The sequence below is a fragment of the Panthera leo genome, chromosome C1 (assembly GCF_018350215.1).
Source record: "Panthera leo isolate Ple1 chromosome C1, P.leo_Ple1_pat1.1, whole genome shotgun sequence".
Taxonomy (NCBI): Eukaryota; Metazoa; Chordata; class Mammalia; order Carnivora; family Felidae; genus Panthera; species Panthera leo.
In genome coordinates, this window is record NC_056686.1 from 148,437,285 (window position 1) to 148,456,260 (window position 18,976).

At 35.8% G+C, this 18,976-nt stretch overlaps 1 protein-coding gene across 1 annotated transcript in view; it reads right to left on the reverse strand.

Moving 5' to 3' along the window:
• Positions 1 to 1,030: 1,030 nt before the first annotated feature.
• The window catches only part of LOC122226167 (lymphocyte antigen 75), a 133,379-nt gene continuing 115,433 nt past the window's right edge, over positions 1,031 to 18,976 (reverse strand). Inside the window, exons 35-39 of the mRNA XM_042948929.1 lie at positions 16,224 to 16,334; positions 9,555 to 9,671; positions 8,745 to 8,918; positions 7,396 to 7,422; positions 1,031 to 3,257 (exon numbers count right to left, since the gene is read on the reverse strand). Coding sequence (XP_042804863.1) covers positions 3,055 to 3,257; positions 7,396 to 7,422; positions 8,745 to 8,918; positions 9,555 to 9,671; positions 16,224 to 16,334 — 632 coding nt within the window. The 3' untranslated portion in view covers positions 1,031 to 3,054. The remainder of the gene's footprint in view (positions 3,258 to 7,395; positions 7,423 to 8,744; positions 8,919 to 9,554; positions 9,672 to 16,223; positions 16,335 to 18,976) is intronic.

Below are 18,976 nucleotides of genomic sequence, written 5' to 3' on the forward strand. Positions count from 1 at the left end.
CCAATTCATACAAAAATATAAATTTAAAAAAAAAAATTTTTTTTAACGTTTATTTATTTTTGAGACAGAGAGCATGAATGGGGGAGGGTCAGAGAGAGGGAGACACAGAATCTGAAACATGCTCCAGGCTCTGAGCTGTCAGCACAGAGCCCGACGCAGGGCTTGAACTCATGGACCGCGAGATCATGACCTGAGCCGAAGTCGGCCGCTTAACCGACTGAGCCACCCAGGTGCCCCTAAATGTAAAACATTTGCTCAATTTTTACCTGTTATCTCTGCATTGCCTTAAAGGAAAAATACAAAATTAAGGATACCAGTTTCACTATTCTGTGGGCCCTTAAGGGGTGCTTTGAGTTTCAAACATTTACACTTTTAATAGACTCAGCATGAAAGTTAAGTATCTTCTACTTAACCCACAAAACTTACTTCAAAATTTAAATAGTAGGGGGCGCCTGGGTGGCTCAGTTGGTTAAGCGTCCAACTTCGGCCCAGGTCATGATGTCCTGTTTTGTGCATTTGAGCCCCGCATCGGGCTCTGTGCTGACAGCTTGCTCAGCCTGGAGTTTGCTTTGGATTCTGTGTTTCCTTCTCTCTCTGCCCCTCCCCCACTCACTCGCTGTCTCTCAAAAATAAATGTTTTTTTTTTTTTTAATTTAGTAGAAAACATTCCATTGGTATGCAGTTTATTGTCATATTAAATGCTTAATGCCAGAGATACACAGTGGCTTGAGCTTAGTATACTTTCAGTTCCGTAGTACCGCTTACTATTTCATATTTCAATATTGCATAAGCTTCTGATACCCTGTACGTGTGAATTACTTTTAAAACCATATAAACAGAAATAGACCATAGAGCACTCACTACAGAGAATGCAAATTCTTAGGAAAATGCAGTTTAATGTTATTCTCTCTAGATACCTGCCAAACGTAAGAATTTATACTGTCCTTATTAACCAAAACCAAGATGTTGAAGAAAGCAATTTATACATTTTGAATATAAATAAGCATGGTTATGTTGATAATATTAAAAATATACATACAGACTTGAATGACCCAGTTTGCTGTTGACCACTGAATAGATGCAAAGGCCCTGTTACAGATGTTCTGATGTATGAAGAAAATTAAGATTTAACACTTCACTAACCAGGGACCTCTAAGGACTTACTTGAAAGGTGAAATCAAATATGGAAAATTAAATCAGTTTAATGTAGCTGTTTTGTAAGAGCTGCCATTGGGTAGAAGTGATCAAAATGAACAAGAAAATTAGTTGTATGGGAGTTAAGTGGAAGGGGAGATTCTAGAGCAGCACTGTCCAGTAAAACTTCGTGATGATGGAAGTGGAAATGCTCTGTAATTTGTATTGCCTATTACGGTAGCTGCTACATGTGTTTGAGCATTTGAAGTGTGGCTAGTGCGACTGAGAAACTGAACTTTAAGTTATATTTAATTTTAACATAAATAGCCACATGTAGCTTGTGGCTACTATATTGGATACTGTAGAAATCTGTGACTATTAGAGAACGTTTTAAGGAAGAGTTAAGATCTGTCTTAGTTTTTAAATGACTGGTAGAATTTGAATAGAAAAAGGAAGGAATTCCAATCTGTTCACTATTAATAACTTACCAGGAATAAAATAGTATCCAAAAACTTAGAAATGTAAAGCTCTTGCAGAGTGTAGTTGTTTTGTGTAAGAAGGCTAGTGTAACATCTGTTCTTTTAGTACCACACAGCCATACCATATAGTCTTGTCAGCACTTTGTAGTTTTTCCTATGTCATTAAACAACAGTGCCATTAATTGTGATGAAGGAGGTTATTCGTAATGCCAGTGGACACATCGTGTAAGCTGGGACTTTGTTGCCATTGGTCAAGCTTGAGATAGTGTATCTCCCCATAAGAAAAGTTTTTCCCATAAGATAATTGATGAGACATTGGTTAGGGAGAGAGACTACTACTTTGAGCTTTCAGGGTTTCTAAGTAAAGATAATTTTATGTGAACTCCATATATTTATCTTTTCTAGTATTTTTAAGCTATAAAGAATGCTAAGGAAAATCACTCTTGATTCAGCTCTCGTTTTCATTTTTTACCCCCAAAAAGATTCTTCTCACCTTTACTGACAACTTTGAGCATCACAACTACAGTAGTATGTAGTGTTTTTCTGCAGTTTTTGCTACCCTAGTTTTCATGTCCTTGAATGATAGTTCATCAGTGTTCGGGGAGCACTGACACACCTTATATAGGAACAGATCTGGAGGTAGAGAAGAAATATTCTTAAATAAAGGGGCTCTGTGATCAAAGCATTATCCTCACTGCCATCCACTTCCACATCTTCCTGGTATGGCTGTAATCCTTTTTGCTTCAAAAAATTTATAAAATTTCATTGACATTCTAACCATTTGTTATTAGTACAAAATAAGATTTCTTGTCCAAAGTGATGTTCTAAAAGTAATGAAATTTTAAAATGTAGGATATGGGGTGGTTAAAATCTAAAAAATTTTCTACATCTAACTCAAAAGGGAAGATAAAAATATTAGGGGAATCGTCTGCCACAGTAAATTGTAATGTGTGAAGTCTTAATGTATAGGATCTTTTTAAAGGTATGTTTTCTCATGTTTATTAATAAAAGAGCAAGACCTAGAAATTGGTTAAGACCTGGTGATTACTAAAACTACAGTGGTAGGTAAGAGTTATTTTTGTTTTTGTTTTTTTCCCCAATTCTAACCTAAGGTGGTTCAACCAAATGGGAAGGAAGATAGAGCAGTAGACTTGGGTTTTTATTTTTATCTACTTTACTACTTTAGACTTTATTTAAACTTTTTTAAGTGAAAGGTACATTTAGGGAGGTGGTTAAAACTACCAAATTGTATTTATCATTCCTTTTTAAAAACTTATGATAAACCTAAAGATCAGTTTTTGTCACGATTATATGAGAATAATGTTACTGGAATAAGGAAATATACCATGAAAACTGATTTTCATTGTCAAATTTTACATTAAAATCCTGTACAGGAAATCGCTGTCAACATTTGATGTCTTAATCTGAAATTTCCAAGATCTTAGTCAAATTGAACAGCATACTCATTTTCTTCTGCAACAACCAAAACACAGTCGTCGTTATAAGGTGATTGGGGTGCAGCTGAAAAAACTGTGGTGAAACCAGAATCCAAATTTCTTTTGTACAGGAACCAAACGATTGCTCCCAAAACTGTCAAAATTACTGTGCTAGCAATCACCAAAGCTGATATTAAAATGTGGTTATCTGAAAAGAAAAAGACAAAAAAAAAAAAAAAAAAAAAAATATATATATATATATATGGAAATCAGGACACCCAGTTGCTAGAACTGCACTTGGGCGAGGGGGGGCATAAATACAGTTTCATCATGTAAATATTTGCCTATTAGAATTTCCCACACTGATGAGAAAAATAAAAAATTACACTTATTCAGATTTGTATTTGTTAGCTTGAATGACTGCCATTCTTAAGATTTTAAGTTTTACAATTCTCCATCCTAAAATGGAAATTACCTACACTCAGGGTATGTCACGGTTCTACGTGTCTTCCTTGGATTTTACTTCCTAGTCTAAGACTTCCTATTTACTGCTCTTTTCAAGACTAGTTGTCTTTAGATACTTGTTTACATTAATGAAACTTATTGGTTCATCTGGCTTTTGGCATTTAAAATTTGTTATCACTGAGAAAAAACAAGAATGGCAGTGAATTATCTCCCTTTTTCTATTTATTCAAGTAACTATATATATGTGTATTCCTGAAGTAATTACAACCTTGCAGTCCTTGGCTACTGAAAACCCTCATAAACTTTCCATAAGTCAGTGAGTCCAGGGAAATTAACTCAGTTTAGGAGTTAGGAGGAAGAAAATGGCCACTAAAAGGAAAATTCTCTCCTTTTTGATCTTTAAAGTTTGTAGCAGTCACAGTTTGGTAAGGTTTGGGGTGTATTATTTGTTGGACCTTTAGATGAAAACGTGTCAAGAAAGCCAGGCAAATAGTTGCACAGTCTTATGAAATATTATTTTTTAATGAATTCAAAGACAACTCTGTTGCTAGTTCTTTCAACAACTCCTGATAAGATTTTGAGAACCATCATAAACCTACATACACTTTTGTACTTAAATCTCTATGTATCCTTTTATATTCTACTCAATCGGTAAATATCCTTCCCCCTCACCCAAATATACACGTGCAAATGTTCTACAAGATATGTGTCAGAAAATACTGTGCTCCTCCTGTCCCACTGCCACTCACCCTGAATTCCCATTCATCAAATCCATTCCTTTTAAGATTATTTGCCTCCATACTTATAAATAACATACTTACACGGCTTTTCTTAATTTTTTAATGTGAAATACACATAACAAAATACCATCTTAACCTGTTTTAAGTTTACAGTTTTATAGCGTTAAGTACGTTCACACTGATGTGCTGTCACCACTTTCTCCACAGAATTCTTCATCTTTCAAACCCGAGAAACTATGTATTAAACAGTAATGCCCCATTCTTCCCTTATTTTATTCCTTGTCAACCACCATTCTACCTTTTGTAGGTCCACTACTCCAGGTATCTCAGATCATTGGAATCACCAAGTATTTGTACTTTTGTAACCAGCTTATTTCACTTAGCCTAACTAATGTCTTCCAAGTTTGTGCATATTGTAGGATGTGTCAGAATTGCCTTTTTAAGGCTAAATAATGTTCCATAGTGTATATATCATGTTCTACTTACCCATTCATCTGTTGATGGACACTTGGGTTGGCACCTTCCACTTTTTGGCTATTGTGAATAATGCTGCTATGAACATGAGTGTACAAATCTTTGATACCTCTTTTCATTCCTTTTGCGTATATACCCAGAAGTGGGATTGCTGCATCGTAGGTATTTCTATTTTTAGTTTTTTGAGAATTTATCATTACTGTTTTCTGTACCATTTGAAATTCCCATCAATAGGGCACAACTGTTCCATTTTCTCCATATCCTTGTCAATACTTGATTTGTTTTTTGTTATTATATGTATATATGTGTGTGTGTAATATATATATATATATATATATTTTTTTTTTTTTTTGGTAGCCAACCTAATGGATGTGAGGTGGTACTCTGCTTGATTTTATTTTTGAGTTTTTTTTTTTTTAACGTTTATTCATTTTTGAGAGACAGAGCATGAGCAGGGAAAGGGCAGAGAGAGGGAGACACAGAATCTGAACCAGGCTCCAGGCTCCAAGCTGTCAGCACAGAGCCCGATGCAGGGCTTAAACCCACCAACCGCGAGATCATGACCTGAGCCGAAGTCGGACGCTCAACCGACTAAGCCACCCAGGCACTCTGCTTGATTTTATTTTTAAGCTCTGTGCCAACATGGGGCAACTCACTACCCCGAGATCAAGAGCCAAGTGCTCTACCAGCTGAGCCAGCCAGATGCCCCTTTGGTTGATACTTGAAGGTATTTATTCCTTCTGTTGAAGAGTGAGAACTTAATTCTCCAATATACACACGAATTCTCAAACACTCCTTTCCTCTTCCATCACAGTTACAGCAATCCCCAAATTAGAAAATCTACATCTGACCATGCCAATCCAGAATTTTTAAAAACAACTACCAATTTAGAAAGCAACCCAATAAAAAATAAGGACAAAAGACTTGAATAGGCATTTCGCAAGACACAATGAAATGGCTAATAAAAGTGCTCAACATTATTCACCAGGGAAATGAAAATCAAAATGATTACACACACCTGAATGGCTGAAATTAGATGGGACTTTCCATGGGATGGATATGCAGTAGAATGTAGCAGTTCAACCACTTTGAAAAATTACTTGGTAGTTTCTAATAAAGCCAAATATATTAGCTACCCTATTGACCTTGCAGTTCTTCTCTTTGGAATATACACAAGGAAAATGAGAAAATAGGTCCAAATGAGAATGTTCATAGGCTGTTCTATCATTTTAGTACCAAACTAGACATGATGCATATATACATAATAGGAAATTGGACAAATTGTGATACATTTACAAAGTACTATACAACAGTAGAATAAGTACAATATATACGTAACATGGATGGATCTAAAAAAAATTCTTGAGTGAAAAAAGCCAGTAGAATTCTATCTATGTTCTAAACCAGCAACTCTAACCTATGGTGATAGAACTCAAAATAGTGGGTAACTCTGGGAGAGATGATGGTAGGGGATACATTTATTGGTAATGGGCATGAAGGAAATTTTTTGGTGTAACATGTTCTTTATCTTGATTTGAGAGGTAGTTACCCAGGTATATCCAGAGGCAACCATCAAACTGTACACTTAAGATTTGTGCATCTTATTCAAACCTCAGATTAAAAATTATGCTACCAATTGGCAACAACAACAACAAAAAATTTAATAGACATGTTTCTGGGAATGCAAAATAGTACAATTCTAAAACCATGTTATCGATCAAAGTTCTACATCCACTTTTCAAATCCAACATTTGCATTTCAGGGAATCTAATCTTTAAATAATGTATTTGTGCAAGTAGATTCATTCACTGCAGCACTGTAATGTTTGGAAACCAGCCAGTAAGGGTCTGGAGCTGGTTTATATCCATAAAGACATATACGGAAGAGTATGCGTTGTTGATACCTAGAATCTATTAGTGAATAAAAGGGCAAAGTAAGTCCTATATACAATTTGCTGATCTTGGCAAAAGAAACACAGTTAAGAAACTTGAGCTGGTGCCCAATAAGGATAAAAGTAGAATAATGTAGACAGGGGCAAGATGGGAGACGGACTTTTCAGCATTTGCCTTACTATTTTGCTTTTTCAACCATGTTAATGTATTACCTGTTCTTTCAAAAAAATATGCATTTAGGGGCACCTGGGTGGTTCGGCCAATTAAGTGTCCAACTCTTGATCTCAGCTCAGGTCATGATCTCACTGTTCCTAATAAAGCCCCACATCTGGCTCTGCTGACAGAGCAGAGCCTGCTTGGGATTCTCTCTCCCCTCTCTCTCTGCCCCTCCATTCATGCACACGGGCTCTCTCAAAGTAAATGAACTTTAAAAAAAATGCATTTAGTAAACCCTTAAGACAGATCCTTAAAGAACTATAATTATTAAAGGTCAAAGTCTTTTAAACAAAAGATTGCAGACTCATTTCCCACAAAAAAGGGAATTCAATGGGAAAATACAATTTGGTATTTAAAAAAATTCATACATATTTGCAGTTACCATATTTAGGATGTCAATTCTTATTACTAAGTTGAGACCTTTCTAAATTCTTATAAAAGTTGTTCCACTTTATAAAATTATATAATTAATTTTAAGGAGGTCTTTAGTAATATTTTGACATTAGAATCAATGTATTTTTACTTGTGGGAAGATTTTTAACAAAAGACCATTACTTACCTGATAAATATTTCTTTTCATATGGGACTAAAATGCAAAAGAAAATGAAAATTAAAATTCAAGTATGTATACTTTATTCTAAGTTTGCCTTTAAACACTTTCAAAATAGTTGAAAATGAAATTTAGTAGCTTAATATCCCTATTTCTATTGCTTGGTCAATTGTTTTCCATTTTGAACAAAGTTGTTTTTTGTTTCTTTTTTTTTAAAGATGTAGAGGTCTAACAGTGTATTAGCTTGGTTGGTGGAGAAAGAATAAGGAAACTCAAAGTGATGAGGTGAGGAAAATAATTTTTGTTAGAGGCTCTATAGAAAACAAACAATAAAATTGAAGTATACAACTGTGACCCCATTAGTATGGATTTGCTCACTATTTCTGATGTTTCAGTTATAGTTTAATTAAAAATTTGGTTTATATAAATGTGCCCTGAGACTTAGTACATGAAAAAAAAATTTTTTTAATCTAATAAATATTGGAAGTGGAATTCCACTACCATAAAACTATGATAAATTTAATATAATCAACTGTAGTTAAGAACCCTGCTGAGGCATACAAAAAAATCAAAAGGGGAAAATAATTTTGGTTTACAGTTGAAGTAGAAGGGGGGAAATACTAAAGATGCAAAGTGGAGAAATGGCTGTCATGTTTCAAGTATCCCAAAATCATATTTTGAAATTTTAAGTGTTTTTAATAAGAACAAAATTTTTTCTGAAACTTGGAACATGCTTTGATGTTTAACAATAACATCAAAATACTGTTGTGGGACATAATAATTTTGTCCATTAGAAAGCATTCTGAAGGGGAAGAAGGGACGGCCAGAGCCCAGGGGTGGTGGTTGGAAGGGCAGGGGCCAGGTTCAGAGCTTGCACCTCAGGGTTGCGGTGGGGAGAAAAAGCATTCTGATGGGTCAGAAGAAAAATTACATTTTAGTCCAGAATAAGTTATTGACTACAATGCAGTTTTTCTTCATTTGCCTAAACAAAGGATGTTAGTACGTGTACAAGGTAAAATTCTTTAAACATTAGCTAGAACTCTGGAATCAGACATGAGTAGCTAATCCAATAACATGCAAGGAGACTATGATAATTCCTTTGAACAAGAGAAGAAATTTCTGACCTCTTGCAGGCTCTAAGAATAAGCAGATAGAATGAAAGTATGCCTGATTCACATGAGAATTATATTGGACTTCCAAAAGATCTGGGAGCATAGCATCCTAATTAATATATTCTGAAGTCTTTCTTACTCCCTCTAATTTATTGAGGCATACTTGTCTCAAAAATTTTTATTTTAAAACCAGCCCTACTTTCCCCACCCCTCTAGAAATGGAAAAAAGTTTTCAGTTATACTTACTAGCTGCTTTACAAAGGGTTCCTTCCACAGAAGAAATTTCACAATTTCCTTTTTTCCATTCACCTGTCTTGGTGTGCAAAAAGGCACAGGTGTCAACTAGATCCTCACCATCTTCTTGGTCTGTCCATTTATCAAATGTCATATTTGACTTATCAAACCACTTGAAACTTGCATCTGTCAGTTAAGAATATTTTTATCATTATGACAGTGTTAAATGGAGTTAAAAAGAAAGCCTAAGAAAAGGATCTGGGATTAAAGGTGGAAAATTACTAAGATATGTCTGCTCAAAACTTTTAGTTGTAGGATTTAAATTAGGAGGAATATATCTTGTGTACCAACAAATGAAAGGTATTGGCTCAAAGAAGTTCTACGGAAGATCCTGTTTTTGAAAATAATAAAGTAACATTTTCTTGGGGGAAATAGCCAAGAAAATTAAAATATTAATAGTAACCTTAGTAGTTTCATTTCATTAATAATGCATGTACTTTCTGTTTCCTACAGGGACAATAAATACATTTACATAATATAACCTTGATAGTTCAATCTAGCGATATCCTACAGTTGACACATTTATGACACTACCATATTACAAAAATGCTGAGCCTAGAACCATATTTTAATCCGGACAAAAGAAACACAGCTGCTCAGGAAAGAGTTGCAGTATAGGTCATAGGTGCACACTGAAAATAGAATACCCAGAGACTACAGGAAACATCAACTTGAACTACAGAACTGAAGAATCTCAAAGTTACCAGTTTTATTACCATTAAAAAAAAAAAAGTGGTTTCCTACAAGGTAAATATTACTTACCATCTGTGTCAAAAAACATGCCTAGTAGGATATCATCTGGGCCTTTCCATTGCTTTTTCAAAGTCTCCAGTATAAAAGCATTTTCTTCTTCATTATGTATGCTTACCATGTCTGCTCCTGAAATTATTTTTAGGTAGAAATAAAGTTACCATGTTTCCAGAATCAATGCAGATCACAGGAATTATATAAAAATTATGCATTATAATACATTTACCGTAATGTATTATACTTTCACACCTTTTTAAATTTCAGCTTGAGAATATGCACAATTTTGAAGAGACAATATATTCATGAGTAAAGTGATGTGATAAATTGAGCACAACAATTTTATATTCTCATTTCATTTATGTAGAGTTGGTAATTTACACACAAGGGAACAAAACATCATGGGAGGCTTCAGCAATAGAACATATTTTCTGCATCTCTCAACTTTCCTTTTTCCCATCACCTCTTCCTCGAGCAACCATGGTTTCTCCCTTTGTTTACTAGTGTAGTGAGGAGAAGCTCTGACCAAATCTAGGAGAACTGTAAACTATGAAGTCAACTTGCCAGAACAGTTGCAAGACGTGAAATTAAGCAACAGTCTGACTTGCCTCATTTAACTGGCCTTCGTGTGCCTGCTGCCCAAAGCCTTACATGTACATATTCTGTGGTCTTTAGAAAATTCCTGGTTAAGGAAAATGATCAATAAAAGAGGTCTATCATTGGATAGTTAATCACACTTTCATGTGATTCAAGAGTAAAGAGCAGCAGCGATCTATATTTTATATCTCCCATACATTAGCTTTTGTGGTTCTTAAAGTCTATAAGCTACATATACATACAAGCATCCTATAAATATCAGGAGTAACTACTTTTCCAAGAGATATTTAACCCTGTTTCCTTACCTAGACAAAGATTCTCTTGCAAATTAAAAAGAATTTCACTGTCTTAATTGGATAATACTTTAGAGAAAATGCTAGTAGAGTTAGTTCCTTTCATGATATTCTGTTTTTTCAAGTGAAGACAGTTGAATAAATGATGACATCAAGGCTTGTGCTCAAAGCAGCCAGAAAGCTGGCAGGGAGGATACATCTAATCCCTGGGTGTAAGACAAAAAAAAAAAAAATAATAATAATAATAATAATGTAACAGCCTTTCAGGTGTACTCAGCTAAATATGGAATATAACACAAAAATAATAAACATAGGACTTCTCAGCCTCAGTAATTTAGAAGTAACAATTTTCCCATTTTCCAATGATAAGTTGTTGATCCTACGTATATTTTACAGTGTGGAGACTTTCTGTACTATAACTAATGCAAGTACATGGAGAAATACGGTACTTTTGCCTACTATTACATTCTTCCAAAATCATCCAAACTTAACAAAGTCTCCTGAAAATTCCAGAATATTGTCTTAGTTCAGTGGTTCTCCACCTTGAGCATGCATCAAAATCTGGAGGGCTTCCAACTGGAATGAGATGGGGCCTGAGAATTTACATTCCCAACAAGTTCCCAGGTGATGCTGATGCTGCTGATCCAGGGACCATCCTTTGAGAATTACAGGTGGCTTAAATTGTAGGCTACTATATTTATGACCTCACTCTAAAGTTGATAATATTTTGTAATAAGTTAACAGTTAAATGGAAAAGACAGAGCTACTATGTACTGACATACTAAGAAAAATTTTTATTAAATGATTACTTTTTTTTTTTTTTTTAATTTTTTTTTTTCAACATTTATTTATTTTTGGGACAGAGAGAGACAGAGCATGAACGGGGGAGGGGCAGAGAGAGAGGGAGACACAGAATCGGAAACAGGCTCCAGGCTCTGAGCCATCAGCCCAGAGCCTGACGCGGGGCTCGAACTCACGGACTGCGAGATCGTGACCTGGCTGAAGTCGGACGCCCAACCGACTGCGCCACCCAGGCGCCCCTTAAATGATTACTTTTATACCTTAAAAGAAGCTTACCAAAAAAACCCCAATAAATTTAACAATAGGGGAAAAGAAAATTACTATAGGGCCAAAAAGTCTAAAATCACAAACCAGGCAGACTGCAGCTCTATTATAAATAAAGAAGCCAACACCTTAATGGAAGAAAAATAATTGTTTCAAGACTGTAAAAAAGACAGTTCACCCTCACAGAAGGAAATCTAACAAAAGAAATGTGTGAGAAATGCAATCTCACTGGTAAAGAAATGAAAATTAAATTAAGCAGCCTTTCAGACTTCTAGATTAAACAGTGTTGGCCCTGGGTATAACAAAATAGAAACTCGTAAGTGGTTAGGTGGAGTAAAAATTAGTACAACCTTCTTGGAAACAATATGGCAAGATGTGTCAAAAGCCCTTAAAAGGGCACATATTTGACCCAGCAATCCTTAATAATCATTGGCTCTGTGCTCAAATAGACACGACCATTAATGTTCACCGCATGTTTGTGACACTGAAAGATTGCAAATAATTCAACAGCCAATATTAAAGGATTAATTAAATCAATTATGGCATTTCTATATACTGGATTAATACACAGTTATTAGGAAATATGCATTACATTTTTGCTGCCACAGACATCTTTAATGGAAAATGCAAATTACGGGACAGTTTGCCAAATATCCCTTTTTTTATATATTAAAAAAATAGCTGGGACGCCTGGGTGGCTCAGTAGGTTAAGCACACAACTTCGGCTCAGGTCATGATCTCACAGTTCGTGAGTTCAAACCCTGCATAGGGCTCTGCACACACAGCACAGAGCTACTTCGGATCCTCCCTCTCTCTCTGCTCCTCCCCCTCTGGTACTCTCTCTCAAAAATAAACATTAAAAGGCACACTGCATTAAAAAAAAAAAAAAAAAAAAAGTATTAATATAAATTTGCCTGGGGTGAAATGTCTAGGATATTTAACCAAAATGTTAACAATCATTACATTTCCTTATTAGGGTGGTGCAATTTAGGGTGATTTTGCTATATTTTTAAAATATCTGCACATGTATTTTTCTAAGTTTTTTAATAGTGATTGTGCATATTACAAAGAACTTTTAAAAGAAAAATCAGATAACAATACTTTAATCCAAAGTTAGGATTCAGCAAGGCTCTCTGAGTCGTATCTCCATTTTGAAAAACTCTATGATGGTTTTCTTATCATTTCCAGCTGCCTGCCTGTTAAATGTCGCACAGACTTTTAATTTGTTTCACCCTGATACTTGTACTCACTTGTAAAATGTGACCAAAATACCACTCTAGAAAAACTCTCAAGGGAAGTATTTAACTAGGTTATAGTTTTGGCTTAAGTGTTCAGAGAGGAGTTTTTCATCCTTTTCTTTGACCTTGTGGAAGCCAAGGGAACTTTAATGATTCTTAACATTGTAATCTAATTAAATATTGTATAAACTTAAATTACTGTGTCAGGCAAATAAGTCACACTTTCATTTTCTTTAACAAATGACAGCGTAAGTCCCTGGAGAATGCATGTGCTCAAGAAAAATTTTTTTACAGTGCATTACCAGTGACACTACCTGCTGAGATATAATATGGGTCTTCAATTCTTTTTATAGCTAGTGACATATCTCACAAATCACAAAAAAGAAATATTGAAAATATTTATTTTTTCTATTATAATGATAACATAAATTAAAGGTAAATGTTGCAAAATAAGAAAAATGTTAGCCTCTCACAATTATTTACCTAAATGAATAAGGATACCAAAAATAAGGAGAGGTAATATGAAGTAAATTATACAAAACACTGGGAATATTTCTAAAGATAGCTCACTGCAGCACAAAAGGTAACAAGTCACTTGTTTTCTAAACCCCTAATGACAGGTTTTACATATGATTTTGTATAGCTGGCAAGATTTTATAAATCCCAATGTAAATACTGTAGTATTATACCTTAGGCTTTTTCTTCTTCATACATAGCAAACACTGAATTTATGTCTACTTACGACTCTTAACCAAAACACTGGTGTAGCCAAAAATAAATACCAGTGTTATTAACTAATTTTAGCTAATTTTCTGATTCATTAATGAACTGGGTATTTCCAGAGTAGAAACAAATATAGAGGATTTTCAAATAAATGGTAAGGTAAAGAGAAATGTATGAGAAATTTTTAAAAATCCAATCAGTAAGACAAACTGAATTTATAGATTTTTAACTGGGGAAAAGAGTTATATTTTTCTTTAGACACAAGATAAATTTTATAAGCAAATTTGAATATAACAATTTAAAATTCCTGGGGCCTTTGGGTGGCTCAGTCCTTAAGCATCCAACTTCAGCTCAAGCCATGATCTCATGGTTTGTGGGTTCGAGCCCCGCATCGGGCTCTGTGCTGACAGCTCAGAGTCTGGAGTCTGCATCAGATTCCGTGTCTCCTCCTCTCTGTCCCCCTTCCCTGCTTGTGTTCTCTCTCTCTCAAAAATAAATAAGCATTTAAAATTCCTTAGTGGCTGCCCTGCTTGAACAAGTAGAGTTAATGGACTCCAGAACAAGCAATCAAGGTCAAATCACAAAGTTTCTGGCTGTTTCCAATTCTGTTTTGCTTTGCTAAAGAAAAATGGCAAATACAACTCAACTGCAGTTGAGTCGTAGAAAAAGTCAACCAGTAGTAATTTTGCCTCTGTAAAGTAAGCATTTGCTTAATTGCTAAAGATAAGTAGTAAAACTGGACAGTGAATTCTGACATAGTGGTTCATACAGGCTAGTAAGAGTATAATAGGTCTTTTCTAGGCTCTCAGCCTCCCAAATAATGTCTGTTATTGAAATCTACATTAAGTATACCTAATATAAGTAATTTTTTAAAAAGATAGAAAATTGTTATAGGGGAAGCCCCATTTGAAAAAATGCCTATTATTCAATTTTTGAAAAAATATTTATTTTGATAGAGAATGTGTGAGCAGCTGATGGGCAGAGAAAGAGAATCCTAAGCAGGCTCCACGCTGTCAGAACAGGGCCTGCCTGACTCGGGGCTCAAACTCACAAACCGTGAGCTCATGACCTGAGCTGAAATCAAGAGTCAGATGCTTAACCGATTGAGCCACCCAGGCAGCCCTCAATTTCTTTAAAATGAAACCATACTGGTAGATTCGAAATGTCTTGTTTTCAAAGAGCCAATGTTCAACACCATTTGGCAGGTATGGGTTTTTCAAAGGGAAACAATATGCATTGAGTACTACATGGCACTTACCAGGATTAAAAACCTCTATGCTTACATTCACTCCTTCTATGATAAGTGAATATGATTTGATATTCTTCCAAAATGTTGTATTGGTCGGTTGTTAGATTTTTTTTTTTTTTAAGGTAAAGGGCATTTCTAAATGCTGGAGTTACTGATAAGTCTAAGATAAAATTTAATGAAATGATCAAGAGATTTTAGATCTCATGCAGTAATAAAAAACACCTCTAAAGAATCAAGGACTCTCCTATCACCATCACAGGTATTTCAGTTGAAAAAGTTGCTAGTTCACATCCTAGTTTCAGTTTGAACTTACAAGTATCACAACAGTTAGAGACAACAACAAGGATGCACTTTGGGCCAAACAGCCAAACATATAAAGAACACCCAAGCACACCTTTTTAAAAATACCATTTTTATTTAAAATATTTCACAATGTGAAGTTGTAAATATATTTTCTGGAGAACACTGAATGTATCTGCTAGCAAATAGCCTTTTTCTCTTTTTTCTTTCTCTTTCTTTTCTTTCTTTCTTTCTTTTTTTTTTTTTTTTTTTTATTTTGAGAGAGAGAGAGAAAGAGAGCATGAGCAGGAGAGGGGCAGGGAGAGAATCCCAAGCAGGCTCTGAGCTGTCAGTGCAGAGCCCAAGGTGGGGCTTGATCTCATGAACGATGAGATCATGACCTGAGCTGAAATCAAGAGTCAGACAGTCAACAGACTGAGCCACCCAGGCGCCCTTCTCCTTTTTCTTTAACATACATTTCTTTACCACAGTTTCACCTCATGGTCCCATTTGACTTCTGCCCACACTACATACCTGAAACAGCACTTTCAAGGCAGAATAACAGAGTGTTCTGTTAGACCTTGCTAGACCCTGGTTTAAATCCTGGCTCTGTCACTTACTACCTGTGTGACCTCAAACAAATAAACTGCACTTAGTTTGTCCCGTTGATAAAAGGAGGATAATAAAAAAACTACCTGATAGGTTTGTTACGTTCATTAAAGCCAGGTAAAGTATATGGTGTGCCTAAGCACAGTGCCTGGCACAGAGTATGCACATTAAATGGAGACTTCTGTTGCTAAGTTTCTGGCACAAAGCTTTGGACAGTACTGGCTAACAGCTGTCTCCCAACTCAAAGGTTAAGTATATGCCCAATTCCACTTATGGCTTATGTATTCTACAATAAAAATGGTCCATCTATTACAGGGACCCAGGTAAAAGCAAGATATTACAAAACTGTTTATTTTTGAGAGAGAGCCAGCGAGCGAGCATGCGAGCGAGCATGCAAGCGGGGGAGGAGCAGAGAGAGAGGGAGACACAGAATCTGAAGCAGGCCAGAGACTGAGCTGTCAGCACAGAGCCCGATGTGGGGCTCAAACTCACAGACAACAAGATCATGACCTGAGCCAAAGTTGGAAGCTTAACCGACTGAGCCACCCAGGCGCCCTGACAAAACTATTTTTGCAAGGAATTAGTGAACACTATTTAAAGACTGTGAAAAAAAAAGGAATGAACTCCTTACCATGATCAGTACACTGATTTCTGACGTCCTCTATGCTTTCTACTTTGATGGCTTCTTGAAGAAAAATGTAACAACTGTCTTGGAACTGAACCCAGGTAGATGAAGGACAGTCTATATGGGAAAAAAGAAACCCTGTTAAATAACTTGAAAAGAATTCCATGAATTCCTAAAGATAGTAGATATTAAATTTTCAAAGAGAAAAAGAAAGGCAATACCCCTTGTTAATTTAGCAACAAAGCTCTCAGTCTTTGTCAAAAGAAATCAACTACTGTGATGGGAATTTATTTGTCTCCATTCTATATATGGGAGAAGAGAAATGTGCCAATGATTCTCTTCTGATTTGACAGAACAAAGTTACAAGCCTTTAGGGTGTTTAGAAATTCAGACATGTAGATTACAGCATTATTACCAAGGCAACGAACTATCAAGAAAGACAACCAATAGAAATACAAGCTCTTTGTGAAGGTTGTCTTTGCAGTATGTAGTAACAATTTCAAAGTCTCAAGAGTTTATAAGACCTTTCTTAAAAATTATACTTCCAAGAACAGAGAACAAATTGCTAGATTATGAATATTCAGACACGTTTTCATATTGCACAGGAAAACAAGATAGATGTTCTTATGAATGTTTTTAGTTTAACACCTCATCAAAGCAGATTCGTTGAACTTAGTTCTGTGAAACAGAACCATCTCTCTTCCTCCATTGCTGCAAAGGGGAGTGGCACCTCTTTTGTCTCTTGATCTCTTCTTGTTCATTATAAATGTGTACATCTGGGGGCACCTGGGTGGCTCAGTCGGTTAAGTGTCCGACTTCAGCTCAGGTCACGATCTCGCGGTCCGTGAGTTCAAGCCCTGCGTCGGGCTCTGGGCTGATGGCTCAGAGCCTGGAGCCTACTTCTGATTCTGTGTCTCCCTCTCTCTCTGCCCCTCCCCCGTTCATGCTGTCTCAAAAATAAATAAACGTTAAAAAAAAAAAAATTTAAATGTATACATCTGTGAACCTTGGCTCTGGAATTTCATTAGTATTAGAAGCAAAAGTAAAAGAGCTTGATTTCACTGGCCAGAATGGGGAAAACGGAGGAGGATTTTACTGAATTCCAGTGAATAAAAGAAGCATAAGGCATTAATCTTCCCTATTTCCTTAAGCCTCTATAGGGAAAATCACTATGATTTTTCCTGGTTTTATTTTTAAGTTTTGTTTGTAATTTTGGTATACACAAGTAAAAGAATCCCTTACTACAAAGATCAGGACTTAACCTCAGACCTATGTTAATTTAAATTCAACAACTTGACTTTACTAAGCTCAGAATATAGCAAAGACCATTAGCTGTCCCCAGTACTTAACCTCAGCGTTTCTTTTCTGGTATATTTATTTTTATTTTGTCTCATTTCATTTCACTTCATTTCATTTCCATTTCATTATTTCATTTCATTTCATTTCCCTCAGTTTCTTATATAGCACAAAATACATGGCCACCAAGCTAACCTGTTTTCCAGTCTTCTAGTAACTTCTGGATAATGAGCTGTGAGCTGAAGTGAAAGGTGCAAAATTGCCTTTAAAAGTACTTTCAAAGTGTGTTCCCTGGATTATACTTCCCCTTTCCCACTGGCTAACGTGTACTCAGCCATCTTTAATCATATGAACAATGGAAACAGCCTAAGAAGAAGAAAGCAACAAGACAGAAGGATCCTACATGGAGCCATCATATCACACTTGGATTGTTACGAGACAGAAAACAAACTTCTATCTTGGTAAGCCATTGTTAATTCAGGTGACTGTACAGCATCTGGGTCAATATTCTAAATAATACCACAGGTTACTTAAAATTGCCTCCATGGTGAGACCTGAATTTTTCCTGGCCTCATACTGCTATATTTAGTAGTTAACTCATTCAAGATGGGGGTGCCTGCCTGGCTGACTCAGTTGGTAGAACACGTGACTCTTGATCTTGGGGTTGTAGGTTCGAGGCCCACGTTCAGTGTAGAGATTACTTAAAAATAAAAAATAAATCATTCAAGATGTACTAGCATAAGGATAGGTGTCTCAAGATACAATTTATTTTATATACAGGTTTTTTCCTTCCTGCTGTTCTGTAAGTACTTGCATGACACCTGTGACTACCTTGGCTTGAACTCTGGTAGGAATCTAGAACTTTCTCATGGTGGTGGCTTAAAGGTAGTTGGTAGGGTATTTTAGCAACAGTTACATAATGAAACATCAAGTATAAAAAAAAAAATCTGGCTGTAAAACTGTATGTGCAGTATGATCTCAGGAGTTAAAAAGCAAGAAGTCCAGAAAGGTTTAAGAATTGGAGAGGCCAGACACACATCTGTAGGGGAAGCGTTCAGGGAGGACCTGAAAACAGAATGTGTGGTTGAAAGTCTGTAGGTGGAGGAGCAACGCTCTGAGATCCTCTTCCTACGAAACAGTACTCAACCATCATACTTTCGTTATATACCTTTGCTGCCCTCTTTGAAAGTCGGGTTCTTAGAGGAACTTTTTTAGATTCACATATAAGTGAAATCATATAATACCTCAAGGTATTTTTAATTTCCTCTTTGATTTCTTCATTGACATTGTTTCATACCATGTTGTTTAGCCTCCATATGTTTGTGGGGTTTGGGGATTTTTTACTTTTTTTTCTCTCTTGTATTTGATATCGAGTTTCATACTAGCTATGTTGTTATCAGGAAAGATACTTGGGGTGCGTGAGTGGCTCAGTCAGTTTAGCGACTGACTCTTGATTTTGGCTC